Source organism: Cryptomeria japonica, chromosome 9 (assembly GCF_030272615.1).
Source record: "Cryptomeria japonica chromosome 9, Sugi_1.0, whole genome shotgun sequence".
NCBI lineage: Eukaryota > Viridiplantae > Streptophyta > Pinopsida > Cupressales > Cupressaceae > Cryptomeria > Cryptomeria japonica.
In genome coordinates this window covers 149,019,976-149,038,130 of record NC_081413.1, presented here as the reverse complement: position 1 = coordinate 149,038,130, position 18,155 = coordinate 149,019,976, and the positions used below count along the sequence as shown (strand labels likewise).

The window sequence follows — 18,155 nt, the reverse complement described above, 5'->3', positions numbered from 1 at the left end:
CTATCTTCCACTCTTCTACATAATATCATACATGCCTATCTTCCATTGTTCTCATAATTTCATACATACCTATCTTCCATTGTTCTGCAACACAACATACATACTTATCTTCCACTATTTTGCAGCACATCTGGACCATTTTGGATCATCGGGTTTGACATCAGTGACAACTAAGACAAGTATTTGTAACAAATAGTCAGCTACCACCTCCATTGTGGATAGGAAAAGGAAACCTTAAAAACCTTCCCTTTTGGCAAAATATCCCAAGATAACCATCTAGGAGGTTGTTAGTGATGTTGAGGTGGAGGTGTGTGAAGATGATACAAAAAGTGGGAGTGCCAATTTTAGATGTTCTAATAAGCTAGTTAGGTGTATTGTTGACAAAATGGATGGAAAATTTTGGGGGACTATGATGAGGAATTCAAGAATGAGGATGTTGTTGATGATGGATATGTTGTTGAAGATGAGAAAGATGTTGTTGATGACACAAGGAAGGATGAGAGTTCGATCAAGTCCACTAGTAACAATTCAAAGCATAGTGATAGTGGTAAAACTAAACCTACGAACCTGAGACGATGCCATGCCGGAGGAAGAGGAAACTCAACAAGGGGGGAGTGTGCACACTTTCTCTAATTGTAGGACTACCACAAAGTACTTGGAGACCCTAAATAAGGATGTGTTGGAGATGAAGTAGGAGATGGCTAGTATCTCCAAGTTCAGCCTATGTGTGATGCATAGCTTGACCACCTCCTTATTCCTGATGCAATATAAACTATTGGGTAAGGATGTTGAAAAAAAGGGAGACTATATGACTCTTTAAGTTCATCACTAAATATTGGAGCAATGCACTCAAGTAGCCATTGGTTGGCTAGTTTTAGTTTTTTAGGTCTTATGTTATATTTTGCTAAGACTTTTAAGAATTTTTTTATATATTGTAAGTGTATTGTTAGTTGTTAAAGTTACATGTGGGTTATTTTGTAAAGGGCTAAGACCCTTGTTTTGTTGCTTCTAATATAAAAAAACAATTATCTCTTCAAATTAACACATAGGTAATATTCATGGAAACTAGAAATGATATCTCAAATTGCAATCAAAGGATGCTTTAAAATACATATTTATAGTTTTACAGGTGATGTATTGCATAAAAGAACTTTACTAAAAATCTTAGGTGTACAATACTTAACCAATGCAATTATATATATTTATAGTCAACCATTGATAAGACATCTATATATTATAGTTTTTTGGAAGACTAGGGAGGAAAATGAGTGCCATAACCCAACAATTTATGAGAACAACATGAAAAGTAAAAAATACATTTAAAATATTAAACTCACAACACCTTTAAATATTTTTATTAATTTAAAATATATATGTTTTAATAGCCAATTATAATTATAATACTTTTAAAGTTACTTCTTTTCTATATGATCACCAATTTATCTCTCAGAATAATCACATGGGTGAGATTCATAAAAACTAATAACAATATCTCAAATTGTCATCAAATATCACAATAGTTTTACAAATCAAGTATTGTATAAAATAACTTATTTTTTAGCTATGCAATAATTAACGATCACAATTATAAACATTTATAATCAACTAATCATGACACCTCTATATGTTGTTGTTTTTTATAAAATAAGGTGAGAAAAATGATTCCATAGCCAAATAATTTACATGAACAACATAAAAACAAAATCCAACAATTAAAACATTAACTATCAATACTGCTAAATATCACTTTAATTTCAAATAAAATATTGAATTTTTATAATCTACTATAATTATAATACTTTTAAATTTTTTATTTTTTTTGTGATTACTAATTATGTCTTAATATTATCACATGACTGAGATTCAAAAAAAACAAGAGTATCTCAAATTGCCATCAAATGATGCAATAAAAAACAAATATTTATAGTTTCATGGATCAAGTATTAAATAAAATAGCTTTATTAAAAATTCCTAAATATGCAATACTTTATCAGTCTAATTATAAAATATTGCTAATCAATCATTGATAGCATCTCTAGATATTACGGTTTTTTGAGCATCTCTAGATATTATGGTTTTTGATAAAATAAGATGAAAGAATATCTTATATCCAAAAAGTTTAAAAAGACAACATAAAAAACAAAAATTCAACAATTAAGACATTAAATTGATACGACCTCTAAATACTATATCTAATTTAAAATAAAACGTTGCATTTTTATTATCTATTATAATTCTCATGAGAGAGATCTAAAAAAATTAGTAGAATAACTTGTATTAAATTTTCAATCTATAATCCATCACCAAAACCCATGGAGCCATCTCAGACAAATGTTGGTTCTTCTACATCAGCTAAACAACATTAAGTAATAGTTTATATTAACTTTTCAGTCCTTCATATGTCACCAAAATTCATGGAGTCGACTCAGACAAGTTTAGGATCTCTTATACAGGAGCTTTCTACTTCTTAAAACTGAGAAAATAGGTCACACATTTCCATTAAAAACTGACAGAATGAAGATCTATTGCCTGCATATAAATACAACTGGATATCCACAATAGCCATGAGCACGCTTGAAATCTGACAGAATGAAAAACTATTGCGCGCATATAAATAAAACAACTGGGTATATACAATAGTGATCAGCACGCTTACCTTGTGTTGGTAAAGACTGCGATCGTCTTTAAGATGAACATATCCACTGCAATACTTAGCTATATTCAGATCATGTAGAAAAAGTGTATCTAATTCCCCAGATTTGCAGTCTACTGCAAAGCCAACCGCAGCTCCAAATCCTTAGAGCCTGTCCAACATGTGGGTCTCTTCCATATCCCCTCCTCATCTCCTGCAACTCCATTAACAATGTTTTCTCCATCTGCAGTCACCTTTAAAGAAGAAGTTTCATTAGAATTAGAGAAGCACGACCCACGAGCAGCCTCTGCAGCCGCCAACTGTATATCCCGTGGATCCAACGAAGAAGGGCGAGGAAAAGTGTCGGCCAGTTCGGGAAAATTAAGTAAAGCATTTGGACCCTTTAGGCTCAGAGCCGCCACGTCGTGGGCTCGAGCCGCCTTCTGTGGAGTATCGAAAGTCCCCAACCATATTCTTCGCTTATTCTTTGGTTGCCGAATTTCAGATACCCATTTTCCCCAACTCCTCCGACGAACCCCTCTGTAATTCTTACTGCACTCAGCTCTTTGCTCTTCTGCTTCTCTGCTCTCCAACTTTTTATCATTCTCTTCCATTTCCTGCATTCATGCGCACGCATTCTTTTTTATCGCTTACCTATGAATTTTGGGACAGGATTTCAACACAAAATACCAAAACTCGTAATAGGTAAAGTTTACCTAACGATATTGATAGAATGCGAAGTCACTTTTTGTGCTGGCAAGTTTGGACGAAGATCTCTGCCTGGAGTTTTGTTCGATCGCAGCTTCCAATTACAGCGCATAAGAGATTGGACGGGGAAAAGAGGGATAAGTAAGGAAATGGTGACGGAAGCTCTACTGTATTTACTACCAGGCTTCTCCAGGTTTAATGTATTTGTTGTGCGTCGGTGGTGATATTGATAGATTGATCACGGATTAAAGAGACACGTTGTGTAAAAAATGAATGGCTATAAAAAATTGTCGGTAGCAGGAAGCGGACGTTGATGTCAGTGAAAGGTCTTTGTGAAAGATTGAAGACTGCAAATGTCTATTAATATTAGATATTCAAAGCTGATTTCATTCTGCACTCGAGAGTGCGAGCGGTCCAGTAAAAAGGGTAAATATCAATTCTATCCTAGGGGCAGATCTTTTTCTATGTTTGAAGTGTACGATTTCTTTATTCGGAAGGCTTCATATTAATCATTTGAGTACGTATTTCTTTACAATATAAAAAGAAGTGAGTATTTGACATACATGATTCAAAATATCAAAAATAAATTAAATATTTTTAAAATTTATAAGTTAAAGAAGTTTATGTAATTTTATTGGATGGTGGTGGTAGAATTCCAGTTAATTTTCTTTATTCTTTATTTATTAAAATACTAGTAGAATTTGGTCAAGTATGAAATGCCCTTCTCTCATTCTTATTTCCTTAAATCCTTGAGTCTTATGTTTTATTTTGATGCTGACCTGCTATTCTCGATTGTCGAGCATTAAGTTATAACATTGTGTGTTTAAGCATCGTGCTTTATTGACGACTCTTCCTAGTCACCGATGGGCCCCATTGCATTTTTATTTTTCCTAAGTCTCAGCTACAGTTCTTAAGAAGTTAGATCAATGGTTAGTGTGTGCTTGTAGGCTTCAAATTTGTGTCTTGCAATCATGCCAAGTGTCCAATGGGTCCCTATCTTTTTGTTGGGAGGAATAAGCACTAAGTTTGAGTCAGCTTCCCCCCTGATTGGAGCACGCCCCCATAGTGTTAGATTTGTTAGAGCCCATTTAGATGCGCAATGCTACAAAATGATGCCATGTCGAGGTGGTTTGGAACTATGGTCTACAAAATGAAGGAAGCCTAACCATGGTAGCACAATGTCAAAATGGTGGGTCTTGTTTTCAACTATGAGAGCATGATATGCTGACACATGGCATTGACTATTATACATGTTAGGAAGCGTTGTGTTGGTTGGTATGTTCTAATTGATCCATATCAAATTCATGCATGTGAAGGTTTTTCAAATCTGATTGAGTCAATCTTAGGCATCAATTTTGTCATGATATGATCAAATCAATGACCCATATTTAAACTTTGAAATAGATAGTTTAGGGTACCATTAGTCGAGCATACACATAGTAATGGTGAGTTCACTAGTTTTAGTCAATTTTTTGCCTGTTTTATTGAAATAAATACATCTTCAGGTCCATATTGTTAAGATCTTTCAATTGCAACCAAGATTTCCAATATTAATGAGCTCTTTATGACAAACACACTAAAGTTAGGGTTTCTTGCAAGATAATCTATAAGTGGTATTTTGAGCTTCCCTCACCCAAATTTGCTAGATTTAATATTCTTGAGCTTGAAATTGTTGTCAAAAATTAGTATGAGTTGATAATTATTGTGAATTGTAAAACCCTAACAACTTTTACAAACCCTAAGTATGTGAAATGGCTGAAATATCTTCAAGAACCAAAAGGGGACTTGACAAGAATTTGTTCAAGTAGTATTTCAAATATTTTAGAAGACTAGCTAATGTTTATGGCCCAGGTGGTTGGAATGAAAAGTTAATTTTATACCTAGGAGGGTGCAAAGATGCCAAATTACTAGTGTCAAGGTGGTTTTTGTTGTAACACTAGTATAAGAAGAGATTGGAACACTTCAGTCTAGACAAAATGCTTGGGTGTTGGACATCAAAAATTTGGTGGTTCCTAATGTATTGATCAATGCTACCCTTTTTTAAAAAAATAGAAAGATTATATGATGCTAGAACATGAATTTTTTTTGTAGGAAATAGAAACCAAATGATCTAGTTTACAAAATAGTTCATTTTAGTGTGTTTGGGCTAGACAGGGCTACCAAGAAACTTATAAATTTTGATGCCTTCACTAAAGAAAACAAGATTCATAGAGGTGTGTATAGGTCTATTCATAATATAAACCATAGAATTAAAAGTTCAAACACTAAGATGATCAAAATTTCATTTTCGGAGGAGCCTTTTGGCTTGGAGTCATTTGAAGAATATTTCATCAAGACCTACCATGCTCTATATGTTAGATTGTTGCAGAAGATGCAGAATTGAAGGTTCTAATTTACTTGATGTATATGACATTAGATATCTAGGACTATATATAGTTAACACTGAATTTGATTTTGTAGGACTCATTGTAGACGGAATGCATAAATAGATAGTGTCCATCAAGGCCAATAATCAAAATTTTGACTTTAAGTGGTACTCACTAATGTGACATTTGTTTTAATACGCTAGTAGAGGTTTTAGAACAAGACTCCACAATAGAGATGAAGATGAGAAGAATAATCTCATCCTCATGCAATGTTGGAGTTGTATTTAGGACATGGATTGTGACAATTCAAGTTTTACATTTTTGAGGAGTTTTTTGTAAGGAGATGGCTTGGATTCTTTGGTAAAGATATGGAGAGGATTCCTAAGGAAATCAAGGAATTTTTTAGGCCTGTTGAGAGGAATCTACAAATTGGAGTCAAACACTGTTGGTCAATTGGCACTTGCACACTTACACTACTTCATTTAGAATATATCATTGACATGTCAACCCTTATGTCCTTCAAAGCTATGTGGCTAAGAGGATTTCATATTTGAAGATAATTTGGTAGTTGAATGAGTTAGACAAGACTTATTTGAAGGAATCAAAATAAAGGTTCTATGTTTCTCACACACCTAAAATATGTTGATTTGTTGGCTACTACTAAGGATGGTCTAGATCAGATCTATAAAATTTTATAAACATACAAAATGTCTTATGGGTGCCCTAGGATTACTTTAGATCAAAAAGGTTTTATAAATCATGTTAGGGATAGTGTCAAAAGGCCTCCATTTATCCATAAGGTCTTGTTTGATGAAGATGTAATTGGGAATTACCTCAGAATTGAGGAGGTAATGGATAAAATAATTAAATGGTTTAGGATCATTAGGGGTAAACATTTAATAAAAAGAAAAATAACCTAACTTGCTATAGTCTTTTGTTGATGAGGAGAACCCAATAGTCAAAGTATAGAAGATTCTAGCAAATACTGATTAGTTGATGGAAACTAAGGAGGAAAGGTCTATCCTACAAAGAGATCTTAGTGTTCCAATTAAGCCTTATCTTAGAGCTCAAAGTGAGGAGCTAAGAGAGAAATATCAATGTATTGTTCTCACTAAAGAGAAAGCAATTAAGAAGAAAAAATCACTAATCCTAAACAAAAGGTAAAATCAATTGTAATCTTTGACTTGGAGGATGTGGCAGAAGATCTAGAAGGGAAAGAATTTGTATAACCTGAATCATCATTGTTAGCAAGAGAAATGGGGAAACTATAGTCAAAAGATCTATACCTCGAAGATATCTTATGAACTTAGTTTATACCATAAAGGACATAGTATGGTAAATCACCAAATACAAAAGTAACTTAACTCAATAAACCATTCATACATCAACATCAAAAAACAATCCATGATAGCACATAGATTTGGACCAGCAACATCTTCATTGTATTATATCTGTTAGACAGTTCAAATATCCAAAAGACAACTGAGAGGGGGGATGAATCAGTTGTCACAGATTACCAGAATGTTTAGCAATTAAAATTTAATACTGAAACCCAAAACATTATACCGGAATGCTTAAACCAAATACTAGAATAGCAGTTAAACCAATTAAGCATAAACAATAATTAGAGAATAAACACCATCCACAAGACACCAAGATTTATACATGGAAAACCCAATAAAGGGAAAAACCATGGTGGGAAGCCTAGCCACGGTCAGATAATACTTCCATAGTAAGTATGTGAATTACAATTGAGGGGCCTACACTTGCAAGAAGGCCAACAACCTAGAGCGCATTTCTCATCACAAAAGGAGTCTCACTGACTACATATAAATCCAGACTACAATTCAAAAGAATGAATGAACTGTGATGATAGCATCTCCTATGCCTGAATACAGTTTCGAGTAAGCTCAATACTAGAGGACTAAATCCTCTTACATAAATCCAATTTGATCTCTAATGATCGTCAAAATCCTCTTCCTGAATGATATTACATGATTCGCACATTACATATCCATATCCCATTCCCTTGATGATTTACAATGAGATCTCAAATCTATATATACAAACCCTCGACCATAAACAATCAGGTCATTCACCAGACAATAAACCAATTACATAATACAAAACATGTCAGCCTTAGACCATACAAATAATACCCAACACATAAAATATTCCAAAAATACATCGAGGGGTCCAATCCACACATTTCATTAAACCGTCCATAACCTAGATCAACCGGGACCCAATATAAGTCCACACGCTAAAGCAATGATCTCCATCTGCCAAGTCTCGCACATGATCATCAATAACATCCTGAAACCATACTAGAAACTACACAAACACCACTTATGCATATCATCAAAGATCTTCATCAAAAGCTCTATTGGTGAGACCTTCAGCAGAAAGCAAGCCAAGCTTCCAAGCAAACATGATAGCATCCCATCACCACACAAAAACCAACTTACTAAATATGAATATGAGTATCATGAATAATCTAGTTCTATAACCAAATCATGCCAGAGCATACTCGATTATTCCAGATCCAAACCAACCAGAAACTACTCAGCCTACCAGGACCAAAAGGGTGTCAGTAAAGCATCCAAACAACTAGAGTTGACATCAATGACAAAACATCAATGCAGCACATAATCAATTCCTCCAAATGGCCAAAAATCTCTCCCTTTGGCATTGATGGCAACACTAGATGTGAAAAACATCCAAGTACCAAGAAATACCAAACAAGTCTCCCCCAATGGAAGACAACCAACAATCTCCCACTCAAAGATATAGCAACGAAGAGACCAAACTCCCCCAGTGAATGATATCTATGTAAAGCTCTGAATTACACATATATCTCTCCCCCTAATGTATACAACTCCTTAAGTTTTTCTTTTTCACATCAATATATCTCCCCCTTTGACATCAATGCCAAAAAATCTTAAATAAATATCAAAGAAAAACTATAGAACACTACATCACAAAGCTAAATACTCTCCCCTGAGTAGTAGCATCCCCACCAGTGCTGGAATGAAAAATATTTCTGATAATGCATACCAGACTGATGCCAAGCCGCATCAATCAATTCTCTGTCGGAGGGGCAAAAACTCCCAATTAAATGGTTCCTTAGGCAAATTTTTAGTGAAGATATCTGCAATCTATTCTTCAGTGTTCACATAAACCATTCTAACTTCATTTTCTTCCACCTTCTCCTTCAAAAAGTTGTACTTGATAGATATGTGCTTACTCCCAATTTGTTTTTGAAGTACTCAAATGATTCCTTAGGCAAAGTTTTAGTGAAGATATTTGCAATCTATTCTTTAGTGTTCACATAAACCAGTCTAACTTCATTTTCTTCCACCTTCTCCTTCAAAAAATTGTACTTGATAGATATGTGCTTTGTCTTAGAATGAAATACCAGATTCTTTGATATATCAGTGGCAGCAGAGTTATCAAAGTGAATAACTATCAGTTCATTAGAATCCACCTTTATATCCTTCAACATTTGCTTCATCCATAGAACTTCTATATAATTAGTAGCAGCAACAACATACTCAGCTTCAACAGTAGATAGAGAAGTACATGATTGTTTCTTGCTGATCCATGAAACCAACTTCTTTCCAAGAAAGAAAGCTCCACCGTAAGTACTTTTTTGGTCATCAACATCTCCAACCCAATCAACATCTGTATATGCACATAAAGTAACGTTATCATCCTTAGGGTAACACAAACCATATTCTGATGTACCTTGTAAGTATCTAAAAATCCTTTTTACCGCACTCTTATGATTTTCTGTAGGATCACTCTAAAATCTAGATACAATACAAACAACATCCATTATGTCAGGTCTAGTCTGAGTCAAATAAAGAAGACCTCCAATCATAGATTTGTATCTTGTAGGATTTACTAGTGCAGAAACATCTTTCCTTGTCAATTTCTCACTTGTAACTATAGGAGTACTTACCGGTTTCGAATCTCCCATACCAAATTTATTCAACAATTCCCTAGCATACTTAGTTTGACAGATGAAAATCCTTTTATCAATCTGAGTAATCTGCAAACCTAAGAAAAAATCTATTTCTCCAATCATAGACATCTCAAATTCACTCTTCATATTGTTAGCAAATTCCTTACACAACTTATCTTCTCATTCAAAAATAATATCATCAACAAATACTTCAATAATCAGTATATCATCATCAGTGATCTTATAATATAAATTATTGTCAGCATTACCCTTAGTAAAACCAAGCTTCAAAAGGTATTTATCCAACCTTGCATACCAAGCTCTAGGTGCTTGTTTTAATCCATATAAATCTTTCCTTAACTTGCAAACCATGTTTTTATCATCTGATAGTGAAAAACCATTAGGTTGCTCAATATAAAATTCCTCTTCAAGATCCCCATTAAAAAATGCACACTTAACATCCATTTGATGAACCTTGTAGTTCTTAAGTGCAACATAAGCAAGAAATAATCTCACAGCTTCAATCCTAGCTACCGATGCAAAAGTCTCAGCATAATCAACTCCTTCCTTATGAGAATATCCTTTACAAACCAATCTAGCCTTATTTCTTACAACTTGACCATCCTCATTCAATTTTTTCATAAAAACCCATTTAGTTCCAATAACATTCTTATTTTAGGTCGGGGAACCAAAGTCCATGTGTTATTCTTCTCAATCTGATGTAATTCTTCTTCCATAGCTTTAACCAATATTCATCATTACATGCCTCAATTACTGATACTGGTTCAACTTTTGAAATTAAACATACCTCATTAGTTGCCAGTATTCTTCTTGTCATTACTCCATTGTTCTTATCTCCAATGATCTAATCTTTCGAGTGATTCAATGTCACATACCTATGAGTCCTCTGACTCTTTGATCCTTTTGTTAGTTCTTTAGTTACTATAGAATTTTTTGATACTATCGGAGTAATTGGTTCAACACTCTATTCTGATAAAGGTGCTACCAGTTCAGATATAATCATTTTCATTGCTGGTTCCTTCTCATAAACTATGATTTGACCTCTACTCAGGTCATCCACCTTGACATTAGTGCTCTCCACAGTTATTTGAAATCTTTTGTTATAACATCTATATGTTTTTCTTTCATTAGATAAGCAAGAAATATGCCTTCATCACATCTAGGATCAAACTTGCCAATGATATCATCTCTCCTGATATAACATTTACTACCAAATATTCTGAAATACTTAACTATAGGTGTATTGCCAAACCATAATTCATAAGGTATCTTACCGGTTTCTCCTTTGATATGTACTTTGTTGAATGTATAAACAGTTGTGCTCACTGCTTCTCTCTAGTAGATATGAAGTAGACTAGCTTCCATCATCATTGTTCTAGCAGTATCCAAGATAGTTTTGTTCTTCCTTTCCACAACTCCATTTTGCTGAGGTGTCCGGGGAGCAGAAAATTGTTTCCTTATACCATGCTTCTCGCAAAAGTTATTAAACTCACCGGATGTGAATTCTCCACCATGATTTGACCTCAAGTATTTAGTCTTCAATCTTGTTCTAGTTTTTACTTTAGCCTTAAAGATTTTAAACTTTTCAAATGCCTCAGATTTCTCCCTTAGAAAAGTAACCCACATCATTCTAGAATAATCATCAATGATTAGCATGAAATATCTATCACCTTGAAAACTTTTAACTCTAGCAGGGCCACACAAATTAGTATGAATAAGATTAATAACATCAATAGATTTATCTTGTATACTCCTAAAAGAGGTTCTAGCCTATTTACTCATTTGATGTTCTTTACATACCGGATTATAGGGCTTCACAATCTTAGGTATATCTCTAACTGATCTTCACAATGCAATCAAATTCACATGACATGGCCTTTTATGCCATAGCCAACTCTCATCAATTTGTACAATCAAACATGTCTTCTTACTGGAATTCAAAAGAAATATATTACCTTTTGTTTGTGTACCGGTTGCAATCTCCAAACAAGATCTGTTAATGATTTTGTATTTTCCATCCTTGAACTATAATTAAAATCCCTTATCCACCAATTGTCCTACACTCAAAAGATTATGCCTTAAACCTTCAACATAGTAAACATTATTAGTATTGTTCTTACCATCCAATGATAAAGTTCATTTTCCTTTTATCATGCATGCTTTGTCATCTCCAAATCTAACCAAACCACCATCATATTCTTGCAAAGATAGAAAATTCCCCTTATCTCTAGTCATATGATGTGAACAACCACTGTCAATTACCCATTCATCCTTGTCTTCAATTTTAGCAGCAAGTGCCTTCTCTTCTGGTACAATCTCTTCTAGTGTTATAACATCTTCCTTGATAGCCAAGAACACCCATTCCTTCCCATTTTCGGAACCATTAGCAGAATCTTCTCCCGGTTCATCATCAGAATCAGTAATGCCTTCCTCATCTACTATGTAGCATGATTTGTCTCTATTTTTCTTGTACTTATACTTGTTTTGATATCCAGGGTTAGGCTTAAATGATCTTCTAACTCTTTCTTCAAATCTTGAATCCCTTTTAGGACATCTAGATGCAAAATGACCAATCTTATTACATGCAAAATATTTAAAAGGTTCTTTTCCTTCATACTTACTTCCTACCAGTCCTTCAGGTACTCTTCTAGCAAATAGGGCTTCAATTTGTTCAAATTATTCATCTTCTCTCTTCATATCATTTAATTATATTGCATACAAAGTTTTCCAATCCTTCTTATCGGTTGATGATGTAGATGCATGAAAAGAAGGTTCAAAATCCATAGCTCTAGAAGGTCCAAATTCTTCAAGCTCAAAAGCAGATAATTTCCCAACCAAGGTATCTTTGTTGACAGATGTACTAGCCATTGTCTCCCACTCATTAATAGCACTAGCCTTAATCTTATAAGCTGGTGGTAGGGCTCTCAGAACTTTAGAAACAAATTCATCTTCACTCGGAGTTAAACCACAACATTGAAATCACATAACAATCTCATTTACCCTTTCCATGAATGCAGTAAACCTTTCATCATCTTCCATCTTTAGGTTCTCATATCTCACCCGATAACCATCAAGTTTTGTAATTTTAATAGTAGGGTCACCTTCATTAAGAGTCTCCAACTTATCCCATATAGCCTTTCTAGATGATTTGTCAGTTAATCCCATTATTTGCTGATTAAAAAGTGCACACAAGAGGGCTTCTCTTTCTCTACAATCATTCTCAAGCTACTTATCCAAGTTTTCCAGAGGAGGATTGCCAGATGCCAGATTATGAGGTGTAACACCAATCTATGTGATCTCCCAAATCTCCTTACCAAGACATCTCAGATGAGTCTCCATTTGAATCTTCCATACTGTATAATTTATTCCATCAAACCTAGGAATATCTCTCTGAAAGATAGCTCCAGATGAACTGGAAGAACTTGAAATGTTAGTTGTCATAGGATCTTCCTCAAGGAGTTAAGATTTTTGTAGAGAGGATCAAAGATTTGATACCAATTGTTAGACAGTTCAAATAATTGGAAGACAACTGAGATGGGGGGTGAATCAGTTGTCACAGATTACCAGAACATTTAGCAATTAAACTTTAATACCGAAACCCAAAACATTAATACTAGAATGCTTAAACCAAATACCAGAATAGTAGTTAAACCAATTAAGAATAAATAATAATCAAAGAATAAACACCATCCACAAGACACCAAGATTTATACGTGGAAAACCCGGTAAAAGAAAAAACCACGATGGGAAGCCTACCCACGGTCAGATAATACTTCTGCAATAAGTATGTGAATTATAATTGAGAGGCCTGCACTTGCAGGAAGGCCAACAACCTGGAGCACACTTCTCATCACAAAAGGAGTCTCACTGACTACATATAAATCCATACTACAATCTGAAAGAATGAATGAACCGCAATGATAGCATCTCCTATGCCTGAATACACTTCTGGTTAAGCTCAATACCAGAGGACTAAATCCTCTTACATAAAACCAATTTGATCTCCAATGATCGACCAAATACTCTGCCTGATGATATTACATTATTCGCACATTAAATATCCATATCACATTCCCATCATGATCTACAATGAGATCTTACATCTATATATACAAACCCTTGACCATAAACAATTAGGTTGGCCACCAGACAATAAACCAATTACATAATTACAAAACATGTTCGCCTTAGACCAAACTATGGGCCATTTGGAGGAATTGATTATGTATTGCAGTGATTTTTTGTCATTGATGCCAACACTAGTTGTTTGGATGCTTTACCGACACCCTTGTGGTCTCGAAAGGATGAGTAGTTTCTGGTTGGTTTGGATCTGGCATGATCCACTAGGCTTCGGTAAAGTTTGGTTATGGAATTGGCTTATTCATGATACTTGTGCTCATATTCATTAAGTTGGTTTTGGTCTGGTGATCGGATGCTATCCTATTTTCTTAGAAGCTTGGCTTCTGGTTCTGGCAAGGGTTTCACTAGCAGAGCTTTTGATGAATATCTTTGATGAATTGCATAAGTAGTATTGGTGTAGCTTATGGTATGGTTTCTAGATGCTTTTGGTTATCATGTTTGAGACTTGGTAGATAGAGATCATTGTTGTAGCATGTGGACCTATATTGGGTCCTAGTTGGTCTAGGTTATGGACTAGTTTAATGAAGCGTGTGGATTGAACTTCTTGATATGTTTCTGAGATGTCTTATGTGTTGGATATTATTTGTTTGGTCTAAGGCCGACATGGTTTATAATAATGTACTTGGTTTAGTATCTGGTGGTCGACCTAATTGTTTATGGTCGAGGGTTTGTATATATAGATGTAAGATCTCATTGTAGATAATCATAGAATAGGAGATATGGTAATGAAAAAGGGATGTAATGTGCGAATAATGTAATATCATTCAGGTAGAGGATTTGGTCGATCATTGGTGATCAAATTGGTTTTATGTAAGAGGATTTAGTCCTCCAGTATTGAGCTTAACTGGAACTGTACTCAGGCATAGGAGATGCTATCTTTTGTAGTTCAACACTTCTCTGGATTGTAGTCTGGATTTCTATGTAGTCAGTGAGATTCCTTTTGTGATGAGCAGTGTGCTCTAGATTGTTTCCCTTCCTGCAAGTGTAGGCCCCTCAATTGTAATTCACATACTTACTGCAGAAGTATTATCTAACTGTCGGTAGGCTTCCCACCATGGTTTTTCCCTTTACTGGTTTTTTCACATATAAATCTTGGTGTCATGTGGATGGTATTTATTCTCTGATTATTTTTTATGCTTAATTGGTTTAACTGCTATTCCAGTATTAATGTTTTGGGTTCCGATATTAAAGTTTTAATTGCTAATGGTTCCCATAATCTGTGACAACTAATTGACCCCCTCCCCCTCTCAGTTGTCTTCCGGTTATTTGAGTTGTCTAACAATTGGTATTAGAGAATTGGTCCTCTCTGTAGAAAGCTTAACTGCTTGAGGAAGATCCTATGGCATCTAACAATTCAAGTTCATCCAGTTCATCTGGAGCTATCTTTCAGAGAGATATTCCTAGGCTTGATGGAACAAATTAGACAGTATGAAAAATTCAGATGGAGACTCATCTAAGATGTCTTGGTAAAGGAGATTTGGGAGATCACACATAATGGTTTCACACCTCATAATTCGGTATTTGGAAATCCTCCTCTAGAAGACCTAGATAAGGAGCTTGACAATGATTATAGAGCAAGAGAATCCCTCCTGTGTGCACTTTCTGATAAGAAAATAATGGGATTAATCGACAAATCATATGGAAAGACTATATGGGATAAGTTGAAGACTCTTAATGAAGGTGACCCTACAATGAAGATTTCTAAACTTGATGGTTACTGGGTGAGATATGAAAACCTGAAGATTGAAGAAGATGAAAGGATTACTGCATTCATGGAAAGGGTAGATGAGATTGTTATGGGAATTCAATGTTGTGGTTGAACTTTGAGTGAAGATGAAATTATTTCTAAAGTTCTGAGAACCATACCACCAGCTTACAAAATGAAGGCTACTACTATTAATGAGTTGATAACAATGGCTAATACATCTGTCAACAGAGATACTTTGGTTGGGAAATTGTATTCTTTTGAGCTTGAAGAATTTGGACCTTTTGGAGCTGTGAAGATTGAACCTGCTTTTCATGCATCTAGATCTGCAACCGGTAAGCAAGATTGGAAAGCTTTATATGCAAATGAATTGACAGATATGAAGAGAAAAGATGATGATTTTGAGCAACTTGAAGTGCTATTTTCTAGAAGAGTACCTAAAGGCCCGGTAGGAAGTAAGCATGAAGAAAAAGCACCTTTTAAATGTTTTGCATGTAATAAGATTGGTCATTTTGCATCTAGTTGTCCTAAAAGGAATTTAAGATTTGAAGAAAGAGTTAAAAGATATTTTAAGTCTAACCTTGGATATCAGAACAAGTATAAGTACAAGAAAAATAGAGACAAATCATCCTACATAGTGGATGAGGAAGGCATTACTGATTCTGATGATGAACCGGCAAAAGACTGCTAGTGGTTCCAGAAATGGGAAGGAAAAGGACTAAATCATTTGTCACAACCCTCCATTATCACTTTTGGATTTAAAATACAATTCTATTATATTTTTGGATAAGCTATTTAAATGATTGAATGAAAATTATAAAAGAATAAAATAATAATACACACACACACACATGGAAAATATACAATATCTTTATTTATCTATTTTCCACTTCCAATTATGGCACATGTTGTAGGAAGAATAAGAAGCTTCTAGAGGATTCTCCACCACCTTGCATGTAACTCCCCCACTAAGTTTAATCAATTTGCATGAAGTCCAAAATTGGGAAATAATCTCCGTTTTAATTAAATTTCCTAGATAGTGGAATGGAGGGGAAATTAATCATAAAATTATATGCAAGTTTCAAAGAAGGGGGTTGATTATGTTTTGAAGAAAATTTCCCAAGTTTTAGAAGTAGATCTTCTTTGGTAGTCTCTTTTTTTGTTGCAGGAATTTTTAAGTTGTTGTTGAAGGATTTCCCTAAAGTTGCAAGGAAGGATCAAAAGGATAACCAGTGGATTCAACATCAAGCTCAATAAACCAGGTTCTCTCCTTGTTATTTCACATTTACTTATGAGGAATTCATATTATCAATAGTTATAGATCTTCCTTTATATAAAGAAATTCTTTTATTAGATTTTAAATCTTTCGTTTGGGGATAAATAATAATGATAATGCTTTCATAGTTATTTATTTATTTTATTTCCCTTAAGAAAATATGCACAAGATCTTACTTTTTGTTTTTTTTCTTTTTCCAAAGATTTTAGCAAAACGAAAATCATATTCTTTTATTTGTTTAAAATCTCTCTCTTTCTGAGATTAAAATTCTTCCTGTGTGATTTGAATCTTTATTTCTTCCCTTTAATCCATCTCTCTGGTTTTTTGAATGGAATTCTGAATCTCATTCTTAATTCTCTCTATGATTATTTTAAATCTCTCTGTGATTATTTTAAATCTCTCTTTGATTATTCTAAATCTTTCTGTGATTAGTAATTAGATAAATCTCCCTGTGAGTTGAACAAAGACCTCTCTGTGAATATTGGTTGAATAAAATCCTCCTGTGAATACTGGAAATAAACAATTCCCTTGTGAAATCGGGAAATAAACTTCCTCCATGTGAATGCAGGAATAAGCTCTCTCTCCCTCTCTCTGTAAATGTTACCCTCTTGTTTACTGTAAAATCAATCTAAAACAATTATTTGATCATTTATTTTATCCATGTTCTTATAAATAAATTCTCTTTTATTTTTATATATTATTAAGTAACGGAATATGAAATCATATATATATATAAAGTTTATTTCAAATGTTAATATATATTAATGTTGCATTATAATTAGTCTTTGAATTGCAGAATTAAAAAAAGTAAAAGTTAAATTATGCTCTTGCGAAAAATGCAAACAAATATTATTAATAACCCTAAGCCAGGTAGCGGCAGACAGGTATTCGCGGCATGCCCTAGGAGGATAACAATCTTCAGTCCAAGAAATGGAAACCAATAGATAGGGAGGTTGTGAGCTTCAGACATAAAAACAAGGTTAAATGAGAGATGGAATTTGGCATTCAATAATCTTCACTCGGAAAGGGAAGCTAGGGCACCAAATACAATATTATCAAAGCCTCCGTCTAATGAAAATTGGCAAATATATCATTCAAAGAAGGCTAGGAAGAACCTGCGGAAATCTCAAAAAATGATACCCACTATTCCCAATTGGCAGAAAAAGAGGATTATTTCTAACCCCCGGAAAACAAATAGTACAGATCCTCCGGTTATAGGGCCAAATCAAATTCCATTAGGGAAAATTAGGATTTTTCAACCAAAACCAAAAGCAACATTCACTTCACAGACAATGGCGATTTAGAATGTTTGTAAAATTCCAGGCGAATTGATGGAACCA

General features: G+C 34.2%; 1 protein-coding gene across 3 annotated transcripts; it reads right to left on the bottom strand.

The window, feature by feature from the left end:
* Positions 1-2,251: 2,251 nt before the first annotated feature.
* LOC131059311 (dehydration-responsive element-binding protein 3) lies at positions 2,252-3,498 on the bottom strand. 3 transcript variants are annotated; one of them, XR_009109988.2, is made up of 3 exons: positions 3,349-3,498; positions 2,657-3,249; positions 2,252-2,545 (listed from the first exon to the last, which is right to left on the bottom strand). XR_009109988.2 is itself a non-coding variant. In XM_057992584.2 (2 exons), the coding sequence occupies exon 2, from the start codon at positions 3,244-3,246 to the stop codon at positions 2,767-2,769; it is 480 nt and encodes a 159-aa protein (XP_057848567.1). In that variant the 5' UTR covers positions 3,247-3,249; positions 3,349-3,498; the 3' UTR covers positions 2,252-2,766. The 3 variants fall into 3 exon arrangements, 1 of the variants encoding a protein (XP_057848567.1); XR_009109983.2 differs by lacking the exon at positions 3,349-3,498 and having other exon boundaries at positions 2,657-3,335; XM_057992584.2 differs by having other exon boundaries at positions 2,252-3,249.
* Positions 3,499-18,155: the final 14,657 nt, after the last annotated feature.